Genomic DNA, 19,960 nt, shown 5'->3' with positions numbered 1-19,960 from the left:
CCCTTTCGAAGAACTTTGGAGAGCCCCAGTAAGTATCTTTGAAAACCTAACCTTGTTTAGGCGTTTAGAAAGTTGAAAATGGCAGATATCGATCGCCCAACACTACGAAAAGAATCTGATAAGCAAAAAGATGAAGGAAACTTGGAAAGGGATGGTGCTCAACAGACCAAAATGGTGGATACTGGTGATTCAACATCAAGAAAAAAATCTGATAAGGGAAAAGTTGAAGAAAACCAAGAAAGCGGTGATGCTCGACAGACCAAAATGGTGGATACTGGAGATTCAACACTGGTACAAGATTTTGATAAGGACAAGGCTGAAGAAAACCTAGAAAGTGATGGTGCTCAACAGATCACCAAAATGGTGGATACTGGTGATTCAACACTAGGAAAAGGATCTGATAAGGAAAAAGCTAAAGAAAACCTAGAAAGTGATGGTTCTCGACAGCCCAAAGTGACAGATACTAGTGATTCAACACCTCGAAAAGAATCTGATAAGGGAAAAGCTATAGAAAACCCGAAAAGTGATGGTCCTCAACAGTCCAAAATGGATGAAACCAACACTCATAAGACTGTTATTGAAGCAGAACCTTTAGCGTGGAAGTCGCCTGCAGATCAAGTAGTGATTAAGCCTGCTTATATAGAAGGGCAACGTTGTGGATTACCAGAAGGATGGTATGTAGAGCAAAGACCTCGGACCACCCCAAAGTACATTGGAAAAATAGATCAGGTTGTTTCATCGCTCGATTTTTTTTTTGAATCCTTCTGAGACGATTAGACATGATTATTAGCTCTTGAGATCCCTTCTAAGTAAATAAATCATTAATTTTGCTTAGATTAGTGGGGATACAATGAAAAACAAATGAAATAAATCTAATCTTTAGTTGATTTGATTACAACTTGTTGCAACTTATCCAATAGTTTTCCTTTGATCTCATTAAAAGTAATTTTTTCACTTCTTATCATATACTATTACTGATAAACTTGGTTCAATTTCCTATTAATTATCAATGAAGGATTTGAGCTAAAGGGGCCAGATTTAAGATTTATCAAATCTAAGAAAGTGAAATACATGATACTAAAATTGGTTTATTGATGGCTTGCATTTAAAGAAATTATAATATCATGCTAGAATACCAGTAGTATATACCCAACAAAACAATATAATTTCGAATGTTTGAAGAAGTTAGAGTTGCTGGTTATTATTAATTATTGTCATGGTGATGCTAAATATAGGTTAAGAGAATGTTGGTCTCATACACTTCATTTGATAGTACTACATCTAATTTATGCTTTTTTGGCTTTGTTGATATCATGAGAAAGAGATGAAAGGACTATTAACGAATAGAATTGCATGTGTACCCTTTGTAAATTATCTCACACAAGCTTTAATCCTCAAATTTTTGCACGTAATAAAAGCTATTATCTGATCTTGATAAAGTTATTATCTGATTTTGAGAAGTATGCATTAATTAATACGTAAATAATTTCAGTTTGATGAAAAACTATAAATTTTCACGAAAATCATGCATATATGTTTGTCATTATTTTATCATAATACAAACATTTGTACTATTTATCGTTACATTTTTTGTAATAAATATATCAATTACATGTACAACATACATTCGTGTACATTTATTTTAATACATACATGCATAATGTTTGTTGTTACACATTTTATAATAGATATATTAATATATGTGTACAACACATGTTCATACATACATGTACATAAATACATAACTATTGATTCATTTCTCATATTTACCATCCATTAATTGATCACGAGATCATTACCATCCAAAAAAATGATCATTAGTTTAGTAATTTATAAAGGCGTTGCTTCTTATACTTTGTTTCTATCCTTTTAATCTAAATATTCAAGATACATAACCCTATTAGTCATGAGGACTTGAAGTAGTAGCTTGATAAAGCTTATCCCCAGTTTGCTATTTTACTACAAATTTAAAAAAGTGAAATACATAATATTACAAATGATTTATTGATGGCTTATATTTAAAGAAATTATAATATTATGTTAAAAATTAACCCAAAAATAAAAGATCATCAAAAAGTATATGTACACAGAATGCTAGTGGTATTTGCCTAACAAAATAATATTTCTAATTCTTGAAGAATTTAGAGTTGCAGATTATTCTTTGAGTATTTTGTCACTAAAAATTCATTGTCTATGGTGATGTTTAATGTAAGTTAACAAAAAAGTTGATCCCATTACTTCATTTCCTAGTACTAACACTAATTTATGCTTCTCGACTTTGTTCTATAAGAAAAATATATCATAGAAAAAACTAAAAAGACTTAACAAATAGTATTATATGTCCATTCTTTGTGAATGATTTAAGTACCAATTCACATTAATTAATTAATGCAAAGCTACAATTTATTTTATATATATATATATATACACACGTTGTTAATTAATACGTAAATCATTTCAATTCTACGAAAATCTTCTAAATCTTTTATGAAAGTCATAAATATCTGTTTGTCATTATTTTGTCATAATATCATATAAACACACACGCACACATATATACATACATACGTTATTCTGAATATATTAATATACGCGTGCATTCACGCGCACATATGCATGTATACCTAGTATGTAACTTTTTTTAATTTTTCTTGTTTACTATCCATTAAATGATCATAAGATTATCAACACTTAAAAAAAATTATCATAAAAGGAAGTATGATGTTAATTACTACGCAAATCATTTCAATTCTACCAAAAGATTTCAAATCTTACATGAAATCTTATGTGAAAGTCATGCATGTGTATTTATGGTCATTTGATCATAATATCTCACAAACATATATATATATATATGTTATCATGAATATATTAATATATGTGCATGTGCATGCACGCGCACATATGCATGTATGCCTAAGTATGTAACTTATTTTTTCATTTTTCTTATTTACCATCAATTAATGATTTTGAAATCATCAATAACCAAAAAGAAAATAATCATAGAGAAGTATGTTAATTAATACGCAAATCATTTCAATTTTACAAACAGATTCCAAATCTTTTGTGAAAGCCATGAATGCATGTTTGCCATTTATTTTGTCATAATATCTCACATATATATATCTACGTGTATTATCATAAATAAATTAATATATGCATGCATGCACGTGCACCTATGCATGTACACCTAGGTATGTAACTCTTTTTTCATTTTTCTTGTTTATTATCCATCAAATAATCACAAGATCATCAACACCCCAAAAAAAAATTGATTATGAGATTGGTAAATTATAAAGGCTTTGTTTCTATGTTTTTTTCTAAATATTCATTATATATATAACTTATCAATTATTGGGCCTTGTAGTAGTAGCTTGACAATGCTTATCTCTCCATTTGCAGTTTTACTATGAACCGGGGACAAGAAAGCAATTTCGATCATTGAAAGCTGTTCTTAGGCACCTGCAAGTCACAGGGCAACAACATGAACAACTAGCTCTAGTTGGAAAAGAAAAGAATGAGCAAGCCATAAGGCAACAACATGAGCAACAAGCTCATGCTGGACAAGAAAATGATGAGCAAGTCACAAGGCAACAACATGAGCAACTAACTCAAGTTGGACAAGAAAATGATGAGCAAACCACAAAAGAACAACATGAGCAACTAGCTTTTGCTGGTCAAGAAAATGATGAGCAAGCCATAAGGCAACAAGATAAGCACACATCTGAGACAATAAATCAACTTGGAGAACAATCTGAGGTGAGCATGCTATTGATATAATCACTTAACTTTGGCTTCTTTATTGCAACTTTCTGAACGAGCGCTGCACCATGTGTTTATATATATATATATATAGGTTTCAAAAAGCTCCAAAGGGCAACTATTGAAGAACAAACGTGGGAGGAAAAAAAAACAAGCAGCTTCAGGTTCTGAGTTTGATCATGCAAATCCTCTTGAGAAAATAACATTAGCTCTTAACACTGATGTTGAGAATGATCGATGTCAACATGGAGAGCAATTTGAGGTAAGCATGCTATCAATGTAATAACCTAGCTTTGGCTTTTCTACTGCAGTTTTCTGAACAAGTGTTGCATTGTGTGTGTGTGTGTGTGTGTAGGCTTTGAAGAGCTCCAAAGGGCAAATATTGAAAAACAAACGTGGGAGAAAAAGAAAGCAAGTAGCATCGAGTTCTGAGTTTGACCAAGTAAACCGTCCGGAGAAAATAATATTAGCTATTAATACTGATGCTAAGAATGATCAATGTCAACAGAGAGAGCAGTCTGAGGTGAGCATGTTATTGATGTAATAACTTAGCTTTGGCTTTTTTTATTGTAACTTTCTAAATGCGTGCTACATCATGTATTTATATATATATATATATATATATATAGGCTTCAAAGAGACGTGGGAGAAAGAGAAAGCAAGGTGCTTCATGTTCTGAGTTTGACCAAGCAAACTCTCTAGAGAAAATAACATTGGTTCTTAGTACTGATGTTAAGAATGATATTCAATATCAACATGGAGAACAGTCTAAGGTGAGCATGCAATCGATATAATAACTTAGCTTTTGTTTCTCTATTGTAGTTTTGTGAATGAATGCTACATCATGTGTTTATATATATATATATATATATAGGCTTCAAAGAAACGTGGGAGAAAAAGGAAGCAAGTAGCTTTAAGTTCTGAGTTTGACCAAGCAAACCCTCTAGAGAAAGTAACATTGGCTTTTAGTACTGATGCTAAGAATGATCAATGTCAACATGGAGAACATTCTGAGGTGAGCACGCTATCTAAATAATAACTTAGCTTTAGCTTCTTTTTTTGTAACTTTTTGAATGAGAGTTACATCATGTGTTTATATATATATATGTGTGTGTGTGTGTGTGTGTGTGTGTGTGTGTAGGCTTCAAAGAGCTCTAAAGGACAAATATCAAAAAACAAGCGTGGGAGAAAAAAGAAGCAACCAGCTTCAGCTTCAGGTTTTGAGTTTGACTATGCAAACCCTCCAGAGAAAGTAACATGGACTCTCAGTACTAATGTTGAGAATGATCAATGGATCCCCTCTATTGGTGAAACAGTGGCTCCAAAAGTTGTCAAGGATTTATGGGCTGAGACTTTTGTCTCCTTGACCAAGAAGAATTAAAGCACCAAAACTTAACGTTTTTACAAGGGTAATGTTCTTCTTTTCAGCATTACAAGACTGAAATGCAATTAGAACTTCCCTATAGTTTCAATGGGTAACTCTTTTATAACTTTTCTAAACTTTTATTGTTAAACGTTTCCTATGAAACACAAATATAACAATCTTGCTCTCGTATAGACTCATTTTATCTCTTTTTTTCTAACTTTTATAGGTGGCTAAATTCTTATCAAGGGAAGATTTACAATGATAAAATCTTGCAAAACAAAAAAAAAAGAAAAAAAATCACTAGAACATTGGACATTAAAAGATTTGGATGCAATTCAGAAGCTAATATACATACATACATGGGCGCGCACGTGTGCATACACGCACACACACATATACAGTAATAAATTCCCATTATAACATCTTCCACAAAGGTTATTGGAAAAAATTATATAAGCTAAAAACTTTAATTTCTCAAACACCAAAAGATAGTTCCTGCCATTTCACAAACAATATAATAGAGAATACAAAAATTTCAAGATTACACATCAACAGCTATATAAAAATAGATGAAATAAAAAATAAAAGAAAGAGGAATGAAGTAGGTTGTGCTTAATGAATTTTATTAAATTTTCACTATAAAGTATAACTAAATAAATTTGGATCTACATGCATGAATGTGAAATTAAATTATTTTTATATTAATTATCACAATTTGGATCAAATTTATTATCCTTGTTGATTTAGAACTAAAACAAAACCATGCTTGTGAGTTAAGTTCATACTTAGTAGACTTTTGGATTAATATGATCTTAATTATAGGCAAAAAAAGCATAAAAGACACGTTTTAAGAAAGATGAATTCTCTAACAAACTAGTTAACAAAAGGAAGAATTTTAGATGATAGTACTTTCTACATTACACTATAATGATCTCACTCCTTCTTTGATAAATGGATTTTAAAACCTATTTTGATAATTCTTTGATAAATCACAATGCCTTTAAAAAATATATAAAGACTAATATTAGAAGTTTGCAAAAAAAAAAAGGTCAAAAAAATAGAGTATGCCTATATTCCAAAATTAAAGACTTAAAACAACATTATCTATTCTGACCATTACATTATTATATATAAACTAGAAGATACTCGTGATACGCAACAAAATTTAAATTGAGTGAATACTTTTCTGTGATAATATTATAATTTTATTAAGCTCTTTTGTATAAATCATCACAAAATGTACAAAAAGTTATTCTATATTGAACAATGAACAAAAAATATTCAAACAAGCTATTTCAATATACATTGTGTCCAACAAATGATCTCACAGTAGTGATTTTTGATCTTCAACCACATTCGTCTTGTCCATGTCCAGCACTACAACAAATACTCATAAATAATTGTTATAAAAATATGCACAAAAATGATTCTATACTTTGGCGATTCATGGCCAAACAAAACCAAAAGAAAGGTATGCAACGTTTACCATCCGCACAAAGATGTTACTTAAAATATTTATCATTTGACTAAGATTTGCACGAAGACAACAATAAACGAAAGATAATAAATCGATTAATTCAAAAAGCATAAGGAGAATGTACAAGTAACCACTCATTCATAGTCGCTGAAATACCACCAAATTATGCAAATATTTACATATTTTTGACTTTATTGCAGATCATAAATTTAAATGCAAAGTCCAATAAATAGAAAGAAAAAAAAAGAAAACATAATAAAGAAAGTAAGCAGAATATGATGATGCCTTGATCAATCTTGAGACAATTAGACTGGTAGATTATAGCAACTAAGATATAAAGTTCTAAAAAACTTTGGATCAATTTAACCAGTTACGATCGTTAGTGCTGCAGCATAATCAAGGAAACAAATATATATTTTTTATCTTCTTGATCGATCACAAGTTCAAATGTACAACCCAAAAAATAGGAAAAAAAAAGCAAACATTTGCATATTCATGTATAAACAAAGATTACACTAAATCATTCATAAAAAAAAGTGTATTTGATTTTTTTTTTAAAGATAAGATATCGTTAATTCATTCCAAGGGGGAAAAAAATTACCCCAGTTAAAGAAACATCACTAAAAGGTCCTTGAACATGGCACAAAAGCCTTAAAACAAGAACAAATGAAATACCCCAAAAAACTTAATTTTTGGAATCGATAATGCATGCATTTTACCATTATACCATGTACTTGAAGTTTTGGCCAAATGCTTTTTACTTATATTATAAAGTGAAATGGATGAAATCATGTACATTAATGAGTTCAATATTGAAATTTCATAAAACAATTAAAATATAAGTGAACAAATATATTATCTATATTCATAGTGTGCATAATTACTACCAGCTTTGTCCAGTGCCCCACTTTCATCCAAAGTACTTGAATAAAAGTAAAGTAACATAAACATTATGCCTTCTAAAAATTGTTATAATTTCATACCAATGTAAGTATTTTCATAAAGTTTGGACTTGTAAACATTTACGCACCAAGTTAAGTATTTTACCTCATAAGTTTTGGACTCATGAACAAAACTACTACACCTTTAACAATGAATAAAATTTTTTTGCACAATTTGGACCAACATTAGACAATAAAGATGCAAAACAATGCAAAAAACACAACTCACATGCACAATATGGCTTGAACCACCTTTGATCATGACCTTGTTCAATCTGCTAGCTATTACACTTCTCTTGGTCTCTTTGTCATCTTTGTTCGTGGCCTTGGGTTTCTGATCAAATACGACCAATTGCTTTTGTTTTATCAAGTAAGAAAACTATCTTCATAAAGTTAGATTTTTTAGTTTTTCTTAGCTCAAATTTTGTGCTAAATAGTAGAGAAATTGTAGGGTTAAGAATGAGAATTTCCTTTTTAAACTCATTCTTCTTTGACCTACATCTTGCTAGAGCTCTAAAATTTTTTACTGCCTAACTTTTTCTCCTTCATCTCTCCCATTGGCCACACTGAAAACACCATCAATTGAAAAGCCTTTATATCAATCTAGTTGAAATCGAGTCCAAACATGTTTTTTCTTAACCCGAATCTTGCCATAGAATTATCAATTCTTTGCTAATAATCCATGTTGAGGGTGATTACCTTGCTAATAGATAAGTCTTCGAACTTGATTTTCTTGGAAATAGCATCTTTAGTGATACCTAACTTGGGGTAGTGATGACCATGCAAAGCTTGGCGAGATCCATAGGGAAGGAGAGATCAAGAATAAAGGAGAAAATAAAGAAAAAACCCCAAAATCTCCTTTAAATGTGCTAAAATGCCAAGGAAACGAAACGAATACTTAAAAGAAAAGAAAGAAAAGAAACAAATACTGGCAGTAATAAAGCTTAGCATTTTAATCTTGATTTGGTAAATAATCCTAATTAAGCTTTAGCATTAAATATTTTTATCTTAATCTTGCAATTTAGTTTCTTTTACCTTATGTGCCACCCTACTCTTCGTTGCATGTATACGACAACTCAAGAGAATCTTTTCTTCTTCTTTTTAATCTGATTTTGTTTCATTCATTCTTTCATTTCAATGAACTTTGGAGAGCCTTTGTAGTTGTCTATGAAATGCTTCCTTTGTTTGAGTTTTTAAAAGGTTGAAATGGTGGATATTAGTGATTCAACACCAAGAAAAGAATTTATAGGGGACAAGCTGAAGAAAACCAGAAAAGGGATGGTGCTGAATAAACTCAAATGGCGAATATTGGTGATTTAACGTAGGGAAAAGAATCTAATAAGGAAAGAGTTAAAGGAAACCTAGAAAGGGATGGTGCTTGACAATTTAAAATGGCAGATACTGGTGATTCAACACCAGGAAAAGAATCTGATAAGGGAAAAGTTGAAGAAAACCTGGAATGTGGCGATGCTCAATAGACCAAAATGGCAAATACTGGTGATTCAACATCCGGTAAACGAATCTGATAAGGACAAGCTTGAAGAAAACCTAGAAAGTGATGGTGCTCGACAGATAACCAAAGTGGCAAATAATGGTGATTCAACACCAGGAAAAGAATCTAATAAGGAAAAAACTGAAGAAAACCTAAAAAATAGTGATGCTTGACCTACCAAAATGGTAGATGTTTGTAATTCAACACTAGGAAAAGAATTTGATAAGGGAAAAGCTCAAAAAATCCCAAAAAGTGATGGTGTTCGATAGCCCAAAATGGTAGATACTAGTGATTCAACACTGCTAAAAGGATCAGATAAGGGAAAAGCTAAACAAAACCCAGAGAGTGATGGTGCTCCACAACCCAGAATGGATGAAACTAACATTGATGAAATTGCCATTGATGTAGAACCTATAGCATGGAAGTCACCTGTAGATCAGTACCTATTGCTTATAATGCCTGCTTATAAAGATTGGAAGTTATATGGATTGCCAACAAGATGGCAAGAAAAGGAAAGACCTTGTACCCCCTTAAAGTATTTTGGTAAAATGGATAAGGTTGTTTTATCTCTTGACTTCTTTTCTTTTAAGTCCATTTGAGACATGGAGCAAACATGATTATTAGTTCTTAGGATCTATCCTAAGCAATCAAAATATCAATTTTACTTAAATTGGTGGAGATGTAATGAAAAAGAAAAGAGATAAATCTAACATTTCTTATCAGAATAAAGTTATATTGAGGTAATCTGATTACAACCTATTCCACTTATCCAACATTTTTCTTTTGGTCTCTTAAAAATAAATTCTTAACTTCTTAACAAATATAATAACTGATCAACTAAGTTCATTTTTACTACTGAAGGGTTTGAGTATGCGGGTTAAGATTTAAAGTTTATCAAATCTTAGAAAGTGAAATGCATAATACTACAATTAGTTTATTAATGGCTTATATTTAAAGAAATTATAATATCATGCTGGAAATTAAGCCAAAGAAAAAAAAGGATCAAAAATAATTTTTACTTAGAAAACCAGTGGTATATACCTACGAAAATAATACTGATACTTGAAAAACTTAAAGTTACTGATTATCATTAATTACTCTCATAGTGATGTTGAATATTATAGGTTAAGAGAAAAGTTGATCCCACATACTTCATTTAATAGTTATTACCTCTAGTCTTATTCTTTCTTGGCTTTGTTTGCACCAATCTCTTTTGCGTTACCTTATTTAATCCAAAATTCACATTGCATAAAAAGAAATGCATGATGCAGGAAATGTCCACAAATTTTCTACAATATATATTGTTTTAATTAAGAGATATATTGCTCGATTTTAGGAAGTATATACATTGTTCATTTTTACAAAAAATTTATAATTTTCATAAAAATCATGCATTTAGCTTGTCGTTACTTTGTTATAGTACATATGTATTTACTATTTGTCATCACATAATTTAATTTTCATGAATATATTAATATATACATACATACATACACGTACATATGTACATATGCATAATTACACAATTTTTGAGCCATCTCTCATGTTTACCTTCCATTAAATGATCATGAGAAAAAAAAATTGATTATGAGTTTAGTAAAATATAAAGGCTTTGCTTCCTATACTTTGTTTCTATCCTTTGTCTAAGTATTCAAATATATAACCTAGTAGACATGAGGACTTGAAGTATACCTAACAAAACAATATAATTTTCTAAAACAATATAATTTGCTGATGCTTAAAGAACTAAGAGCTGAAGATTATTAATTTATCATTTCCTCACTAAAAACTCATTGTTATGGTGATGCTGAATGTAGGTTACTAGAAAATATTATCCCATACACTTCATTTACTATTACAACCCCTAATTTATGCTTTCTTGGCTTTGTTCTATAAAGACAATATCTCATGGGAAAGAGCTGAAAGGAATCTCAAACAAATACCACTACATATTTATTCTTTGTGAATGACCTTAGTAACTGTTCACTTAATACATGTTTGATACTATAATTTCTTTTCTAATTGTCCTCAAATTTTTGCATGTAATTATATTGATTTTTTAAAAAATTGAAATAGATATTGATTGATTTTGAAAAGTATGCTATTAATTAATACACAAATTATTTCATTTTTCATAAAAGATTCTAAATTTCCTTTAAAAAAAGTGCAAATATGTTTGTCGTTAATTTATCATAATATCTCAATACATATATACTTACCTTTTGTCGTTACTTACGTTATTAATTATAAATATACTAACATACACGTGCACGTGCACATGTGTACACATTTATTCTAGAGGTATGCAACTTTTGATTCATCTTTCATATTTACCATTCATCAAATAATAATGATTATCATAAAAAAATTGATCATGAGATCAGTAAATTATAAAAGTTGTACTTCCTATACTATGTTTCTATTCTTTGTCTAAATATTCAAGATATATAGCCTATTAATTAGTCATAAGACTTGAAGTAGTAGCTTGATAAGACTTATCCCCTATTTATAGTTTTATTATGAGCTAAGGACAAATAAGTAGTTTCAATCAGTGAAAACTGCTATGTGGCACTTGCAAGTCATAGGGTAACAACATGAACAACAAGCTCGAGCTGGATAAGAAAATGATGAGTAAGCCACAAGGCAACAACATGAACAACTAGCTCGTGCTAAAACAAGAAAATGATGAGTAAGCCATAAGGGAACAACATGAGTAACTAGCTTAAGCAAGACAAGAAAATGATAAGCAAGCCACAAGGCAACAACATGAGCATACATCTATGACACTACATCAACATGGAGATCAGTATTAGGTGAGCATGCTATCGATGTGATAACTTTAGTTTTGGCTTTTTTGTTGGAGCTTTCTGAATGAATATTGCACCATGTGTTTATAGATGTATATGTAAGCTTTAAAGAGCTCCAAAAGGCAAATATTGAAGAACAAACATGGGAGAAAAGGGAAGCAAGCAACTTCACGTTTTAAGTTTGATTATGTAAACTTAAATGATAAGCAAGCCACAAGGTAACAAAATGAGCATACATCTATGGCAGTACATTAAACGGAGAGCAATCTAAGGAGATCATGCTATCGATTTGATAACTTTAACTTTGGCTTCTTTGCTGTAGCTTTCTAAATGAGTACTGCATCATATGTTTATATATATGTATATGTAGACTTAAAGTGCTTCAAAGGGCAAATATCGAAGAACAACCGTGGGAGAAAAAGGAAGCAAAGAGCTTCAGGTTCTAAGTTTAACCAAGCAAACCCTCTAAAGAAAATAACATTGATTTTTAATATTGATGCTAAGAATAATCGATGTCAACATCGAAAGCAATCTGAAGTGAGCATGCTATCGATGTAATAACTTAGCTTTGGCTTTTTTGTTGCACCTTTCTAAATGAGTGTTGTATCACGTGTTTATATATATATATATGCTTCAAAAAGCTTCAAAGGACAAATATTGAAGAACAAACATGGGAGAAAAAGGAAGCAAGCAGCTTTAGGTTACGAGTTTGACCAAGCAATCCCTATGGAGAAAATAACATTAGCGTTTAATACTAATGCTGAGAATGATCGATGTCAACATGGGAAGCAATCTGAGGTGAACATGATATCGATGTAATAACTTAGCTTTGGCTTTTTTATTGTAGCTTTCTGAATGACTATTGCATCATGTGTTTATATCTATGTGTGTTTGTGTAGGCTTCAAAGAACTCCAAAAGGCAAATATTCAAGAACATACATGGGAGAAAGAGGAAGCAAGTAGCTTTGGGTTCTAAGTTTGACCAAGCAAACTTTCCAAAGAAAATAACATTGGCTCTTAGTACTGATACTGAGAATGATCGATGCCAACATGCAAAGCGGTCTGAGGTGAGCATCCTATCAATGTAATAACTTGCTTTGGTTTTTCCGCTGCAACTTTCTAAACAAGTGCTATATCATGTATTTATATATATATAGACTTCAAAGAGCTCCAAAGGGCAAATATCAAAGAACAAATGTGAGAGGGAAAGGACGCAACCAGCTTCAAGAATTGAGTTTGATTATGCAGACCCTGCAGAGAAAGTAACATGAACTCTTAGTAGTGATGCCGAGAATGATCACTGGAACCCCTATATTGGTGAAACAGTGGCTCCCAAAGTGATCAGATTTATGAGCTGAGACTTTTGTCTCCCTGATCAAGAAGAAGAAAGCACCAAAATCTTAACTGTTTTACAAGGTAATGTTCCCCTTTTCAGCATTACAAGATTGAAGTGATGTAAAAATTGCCCTATAATTTCAATGAGCCACTCGTCTACACCTTTTCTAAAATTTTGACGTCGTAAGTTTCCTGTAAATCACAATCATGACAACCTTGCTCTCATACAAACTCGTTTTATTCTTTTTTTTTAACTCTTCTTTTACCAAGGGAAGATTTACAATGGTAAAATCTTGCAAAGCAGAGGAAAAATATCACCAGAACATTGGACATTAAAAGATTTGGGTGCAAAACAGAAGCGTGTATATGTATACATGGAGAAATAAATTGCCATTATAACATCATCCACAAAGTTTCTCAAAAGAAATCATATTAGCTAAAAACCTTCAATTTCTTAAAGGCAAAAAGGTAGTTACTGCCATTTCACTAACAATATAATAGAGAATACAAAAATTTCAAGATTACACATCAGCAGGTGCAGGAGCGAGAATGAGCAAGATAGAATATAGCATGCTAACATTTTCCTCTCTCAATTCACAAACCCCACCAATGGCAGGTATTACAGGCATCTGCCTCCATGTATGTGAAATCAGACTCCTTGTCCTCCGGAAACCAATGCCACATCTGAACAAACGATTCTATCCTCTCATTCTGAAAAGGATTCAAACAGTTTCGTGCAATGGTTGGGATATAAATTTAATATATTTTTAAGAAGTAAATGCAAGATAGAGCAAGTTCAGCTAATGCTACCTTCCATTCAGAGTGCCAAAGGGATAAGTAGATAGAAAATATAAATAGACATCTATAGTAGAACTTGAGAAGAGAATGGACACATGATCAAAAAGGATGTGCAGCAATGCAGTCTTTTCAAAGCAGAATGTTGACCGCATATAACTGATCTTCCTCACCGGCCATTAGGCTCAGTGAGCCTGGGTCTGCACCCCATTTGTTCAAGAAACTTAGAAAGACGCAAGTGCTTTGCAGCCCATTGCTCAGCTAATTTTTGCTCCTTTGCTTCGGCATCTCTCCTTAGCCCTTCTAGCTGTTCCCTGTATTCAGCTTCAATTCTATCAAGGGTAGCCTTCTGCTCTTCCCTTAAAGCCTTCACCTTCGACTCTATTTCTTCCATTTTCTCCCTTCTACGGCATGCCTTCTCCGATTCCAGTTGCAACTCTACCCTTCTTAACCTCCAGGCTGCTTCCTTTTTGTGTGCAACCCAAGCACGTTGCCCTTCTTCCAGCTCCCTGCAGCACTCCACCAGTTCAGATACCAGTGGGTTCTCACCACAAGGAGGAATTGATCCATGGGGCACCATATTTCCCAAAACAACAGGGGTATTTTCTGACATCCTCTCAGGCTGCAGCCATGGGATTGGTGGAGCAGCTGTCACTGTTGAGGGAGATAGGGTTAGAGTCACCGAAGGGGATGGTGGCCTGACAGCAGGGGCAGTGCTGGAATTAGAAAGCCAAGGTGGAAGAAGAGTTGGAGCAGGGGAAGGTGGGTCAGTATGAAGAAAGCCCCCATTAGAAGTAGCCATGGAAAAAGCTGAGCTATGCCGCTCTTTCACTAGTTTCTCTGCAAAAGTTTCTAAAATCCTATCGTACTTGCCCTCCTCAATTGGATCAACTGTCTTATTCTTCTCCTTCTGTTCCCTTTGTTGCTTCTCTTTGAACACTTCCCACCACTTGCCCAGCCTTTTAGCAGTTCTGCCAGGGACTTCGGCTGCAATTTTCTTCCACTTATTGCCGTGTTTGGCTTGAAGACGGATTACAAGACGCTGCTCATCTTCAGTGAGAGATCCCTTCTTGATACCAGGCTTGAGGTAGTTATTCCACCTTTCTAAGCAAGATTTTGCATCCCTGTTTAGCGGTGTGTTCATGCGCTGTGAAACAAGGTTCCACTCCCTTGGTCCATATTGTTTCACGTATGCACGTAACAAAGCGTCCTCTTCAGCTCTCCAGCGCTGCCTCTCCTTCATTTCCAGGTGCAAACACCACTTCCCATTGCCCTAAGCTCCTCATAATGTATCTGCAAGAAGATCAGTAAGTTCAACCATCACTCCGCTAATACGCAAGTGATAACAACTGGATCCAACAGTAACAAAGTCAAAAATGAGGAAGATGAGTAATTAAGAATGAACTTATAACAATCCCATTGCCCACAGCACTTTCCAGTCCTTTACTAAAACAAGCATCATAAAACCAAAGTATAAAACATGGAAATTTGACAGAAAAAATACCATGTGACTTACCCTGGCTATCTATTTAACCCCAATCTTGATGCAAAATTACACCAACCACCTGGCACATAAGTCACCATTGCATGGGCCATAAACTTCTCCAGCAAACTCCACTGAGATCAGGAGCTACTCAAGAATAAATTTTAAGACAATTAACTGTGGGATATCAAGAACTCCAAATACCTTATAAAATTTCTTGACTCAGGTAGCTACTAATAGTTTACAACCACAAAAATGGCAACTTTTGCTCACAATACCACAAGCCAGGTACCAATGAAGTCAGACAGAAAATATGTATGAGGAAACTGATTGAATATAATGTCAGAATTTCCATATTGTACAAAATAATAATAAAGGCTAGTCTAAAATAACACTTGAGATTCTCTAGTTTCAACTAAGAATTGACAAAATTGCTGGTACAACAATAAAGAGATTTCTAATTAATCATCAAAGTGAGAATGCACATTCAAGCTGTTAAATGAATGTGTCGATAAATGATGATAACTGCTGGTACAACTTGGCATTGATTATAAAGTTAGTACAAAACTTGAGCAGCATAATACTACCAAACAATGCACAGAAATGACAAGAGAAACAGTTCAAATTTGGGAAACAAAAAAGAATTATTAAAATATTAAAATAGGATCAAATATCTCCAGAGGAATGCTTTTAAGCAATGACTGAATACACAAATTTCAGTTCTGTCGTAGCAAAATCAATTATACAGCCAGTGATGACAATCAGTAGCGGAGTCAGCAAAGCTATGTGTAAAAAGATGACATGTGGTACAATAATTGATGAAACTCAAATCCAAGACTCTCCATTTGATGCCAAATTGGTGTATATAAATCTCCCTAGCGGCCCCTGACACCAGATTACAACCAGATTGTACGACCACAGCTAACAGCTGGTATCTATCGCAACACGGGGAGACTTTCATGTTACACATCAATGACTATTTTTATCCTCGTTTAAGCTATGAACTAAAACTAATCCACTAAAACATCCCATAAAAAATGTCTAAAAGAAGTATATAAACAAACCCGATGACAGTTTATTCGAGATGGGAAGCAACAAATCAATCAAACAAGGATGTTATGACAAGAATAATCCCACAAATTTCAAGATATTTACTCAAATCATCTTCCATAATTGTGAAATAAAATCTTAACAAAATCACAGTTGCAGGATAAAACGTATAACCTATTGATCAACAGATTTGGGTGAAGATGAACATTCCCCCGGATAAGGCCCGGGATATAATGGAATTTTGGCAAGAAAGGTGTTCACGGGTAACCCTTCATTGATAATTACTCTTTTGAGAAGCCCAAATTTAAAAACAAATGAAGAAAAAGAACGCACTTTCTAGTCCGAGAGGAGACTTTTTTTTTTTTTTGATGAATAAAAGGAGACACTTTAAGTAAAAAGTAACACGTTTTGACCATAATTTGTCCACAAAGAATTTGTTTATATAATGCTTAAGCAGTCAAGGGATTGGTCACAGAGTGGGGGCTTCCCTCAAAATCTTCAACTAGAAACCGCACATCTCTTCACCGTTTGGCAGCCGAGAAAACTAAGACAACAAAATCTTGATTCGGACTCTAACCTCCCACAACCATTTTTTCTTACATTTGCAGCAAAACCAAACAGAGCCTTCATTGCTTAAAGAATAAAAAAAAAAAAAAAACAGATTCTTTCAAGCCCAAAGAGGAGTCCAAAGCAAGCTTTTTTAACTTCACTAAACACGACACAAAGAAGCTTAAAAACAAAGGGTATGAAACAAATTCAACCTTAATTTGAAAAAGAGAAACAAAAAAAAAAGCAGCTTACCATATTTCTTTAATCAAGTGTTCAAATTTAAACTCTGCCTTCATTGCATCTTCTAGCTTTAATCTCTCCCCGGACAACACAAATGGAAAAGAAAACAAAACCAAAATCGAAAGTCGAAACTCCCCAAACAAAAAAGCGCACACACACACACACACACACACAGAGACACAGAGACACACACCTCCTAGAGAGAGAAAAATCTTAGCCCAGAGAGAGAGAGACGAAGAACTAAGAATAACAAGAAAAAGTAGACAGATAGCGAGAGAGGGGTTGAAAATGGAAAAAGTTAACACTGGTGAGAAACAGTAAAATTAGAGAGAGAAAGAGATCTGACATGGGGGCTTGAAGGAGAGGCACGCGAGCGAGACTGAGAAGAGAAAGGAAAACCAAACCAAACCAAAAAAAAAAAAAAAAGAAGAAAACTGCAGGGAAAGGTCGGTATTTTCAAAAGAGAGAGGGGCCGCTGCTGACGTGTTTTGTGGAATGTACTTACGTCAGCATCAGTACCTCCCCTTCCCGCTTTCCCTCCCTACTCTTCTCCCTCTCCGCATCCTTTCCCTCCCTGCTCCCTACCCTACGTTTCGTATAGACAGACAGCGAAACCCTTTTTTTCTTTTTAAGCTCAGTAAGCTTTGATTAAAACTACCGAGAGAAAGAAAATGGCGTACGCGCTCGCTTTCAGCGCTTAAAATGCGCCGGCCTGCCTCCATTCTTCCTCGGCTTTCAGTTTGGATTTCCGTTAATTTCATTTTTTTTATAAAAATAATTCTAGTTGTAACGAATTCGAGCGGTCATGGAAGGCGAAATAACAGCTAAATCAGAGCCGTTAATTGGTTTGGCAAGAAACTCCAATTAACGCCACCTGGGATAGGCACCTTATATATTGGGAGCCGGGTTAGGTATATTTGTCAACCCGAGAAATGTTAGATCCATGGTCCCCTAAGGTCCTACCCAAAATCGAAATCACTTTCCACTAATTCTCATGCCTTCCATATACTTGTTGGATAATAATAGTCACTAAATTAATTAATTTAACGAGTCTAAACGATGGTCAACAAGTGCGCTGTCACACCATGAAATACAAAATTCCGGCGTACGTTAGCAAAATACTGCCACGAATTTCCCCTCTTTTTTTAAAATAAAAATTTTGGTTTTTCCATTTCCATGCAACATATGCAGACGTGACCTCGACCAAGAAATTGCTACGGTGTGGGCGTTAACATGATGAAAATCGTCGAACCTTTCAATCAAAGCCTTGATTATTCAAAGAATCGATGTGATTAGTGGAGCCAGGGGGGAGTAGGAGATAGAAACGATATTTCCAGGAGGTGGGATTATCGAGGGAGGGAGGGGGATGCCACGTAGGATAGTGGGACCAAGACTGAGGAAGGTGGGAAGGGGGGACTGTAGTCCGCGTTTCGCGGCACAAGGAGACGAGTCTGATGTAGACTCGACCTTCTGCTGCGCTCAGAAGCGCCTCTCAGATGTCAGTGATAAGTTACGCTCGTTTCTCTTTTTTTTTTTTTCCCCTTTCTTTTTCGTTTTCTTTTTTCTTCTCCACTTTTTTGTATTTATTTATTTTAATTAATTCTAAAATTAAAAGTATTATATTGAAAAAATGACAGCTTTTCTTGCTTGGTTTTTACTTTAAAATACTGGTGGTACTACTACTGTTGTCTTTCAATGTTTGTGTGTATTATATTTTCATGAACTTTGTTCTTTAGGCTTTAGGTCATTCAGGTAGATGAGGATATTAATTTCTTTCTTGTCATAGTTCAAATTAAAAAAATAAAAAAAATTAGCTATTTATATTATAAAATTTTTGTTTTGGTGAATAATACTTTGATTATATTTTAAAAATTTTATTAAAGACAGTCTTAAGAAAATTGTTATGATTACTACTGAAAATAAATATATTTATTTAATGCATCACAAATTATTAATTTACTTGTGTGAGATCCCCAAGTATAAAAATTTTGTGAAAATCTATTGTAATATTTATGTAAAACCTTAAATTATAAATAAATTTGAAATATATACAAAGTCATATCAAAAAAGACCTCTCTAAAGTTTTCATAATTGATTATAATATATCAATTATTAAACTTAAAGTTTATATTTAATACATTATTAATAAATAAATTTGAAAGTTAAGAACTTTAAAAAATAAATATTCATAATTTTAAAATTATTTATATTTTTACATATTATAAGGTAATACTTTATGATTAAATAATAGTGTATATTGTATAAAATATAAACCTTAAATTTAATGTGAAAATATTTTAAAAATAAGGCCATACTTTTATTATAAAAAATTATTATTTTTTAATTTTGTTCCTCTTTCTCGAAAATTATGAATGCTAAAATAAATGAATTTGAAAAAATATGCTATTTAAAAAAAAGGAAATAAATAAATAAAAATAAAAAAGCAACGAAAGATAAAAGTCCAAATTATTTCCTCTTTTTACCCTGGTCTGAATTTAATTGAACAGGTTATTCCATCAGGATCCAAGGCATCGTTCCAAAGGAAATTGTTGGGCTAAAACTGGAAACAAAAGCAGAAGGGGGTATCTTTGGAATCATGAAGCTGATTTGACATGTCAAACCTATTGTAAAATTGAGGGAGATCCTCCCCTAATCTTCTTCAC

The 19,960-nt window shown here is 33.0% G+C and overlaps 2 protein-coding genes and 1 long non-coding RNA gene across 6 annotated transcripts; 1 reads left to right on the top strand and 2 right to left on the bottom strand.

The window, feature by feature from the left end:
• The first annotated feature begins 264 nt into the window (after nt 1–264).
• LOC149526912 (uncharacterized) lies at nt 265–5,143 on the top strand. Its single transcript, XM_089784275.1, has 7 exons — nt 265–337; nt 539–729; nt 3,403–3,468; nt 3,637–3,759; nt 3,857–4,024; nt 4,118–4,285; nt 4,904–5,143. The coding sequence occupies exons 1-7, from the start codon at nt 265–267 to the stop codon at nt 5,141–5,143; spliced, it is 1,029 nt and encodes a 342-aa protein (XP_089640401.1).
• A 2,263-nt stretch (nt 5,144–7,406) lies between these two features.
• LOC110420863 (uncharacterized) lies at nt 7,407–8,700 on the bottom strand. 2 transcript variants are annotated; one of them, XR_002445591.1, is made up of 3 exons: nt 8,582–8,700; nt 8,246–8,415; nt 7,407–7,880 (listed from the first exon to the last, which is right to left on the bottom strand). It is a non-coding gene; the product is annotated as an uncharacterized LOC110420863 (long non-coding RNA). The 2 variants fall into 2 exon arrangements; XR_016351486.1 differs by having other exon boundaries at nt 8,246–8,334; nt 8,582–8,657.
• Nucleotides 8,701–13,526: 4,826 nt separating this feature from the next.
• On the bottom strand, nt 13,527–17,869 carry AS1 (myb-like HTH transcriptional regulator family protein). Of its 3 annotated transcripts, XM_021433689.2 has the most exons (3): nt 17,310–17,867; nt 15,492–15,605; nt 13,527–15,268 (listed from the first exon to the last, which is right to left on the bottom strand). In XM_021433689.2, the coding sequence occupies exon 3, from the start codon at nt 15,216–15,218 to the stop codon at nt 14,145–14,147; it is 1,074 nt and encodes a 357-aa protein (XP_021289364.1). In that variant the 5' UTR covers nt 15,219–15,268; nt 15,492–15,605; nt 17,310–17,867; the 3' UTR covers nt 13,527–14,144. The 3 variants fall into 3 exon arrangements, with proteins under 3 accessions (XP_021289364.1, XP_021289367.1, XP_021289365.1); XM_021433692.2 differs by lacking the exon at nt 15,492–15,605 and having other exon boundaries at nt 17,310–17,869; XM_021433690.2 differs by lacking the exon at nt 17,310–17,867 and having other exon boundaries at nt 15,492–17,303.
• Nucleotides 17,870–19,960: the final 2,091 nt, after the last annotated feature.

Source organism: Theobroma umbraticum, unplaced genomic scaffold (genome assembly GCF_002168275.2).
Source record: "Theobroma umbraticum cultivar Fairchild unplaced genomic scaffold, ASM216827v3 scaffold_86.0, whole genome shotgun sequence".
Lineage (NCBI taxonomy): Eukaryota > Viridiplantae > Streptophyta > Magnoliopsida > Malvales > Malvaceae > Theobroma > Theobroma umbraticum.
The sequence above is the reverse complement of the archived record's forward strand: the minus strand, read 5'-3'. Positions and strand labels throughout refer to the sequence as shown.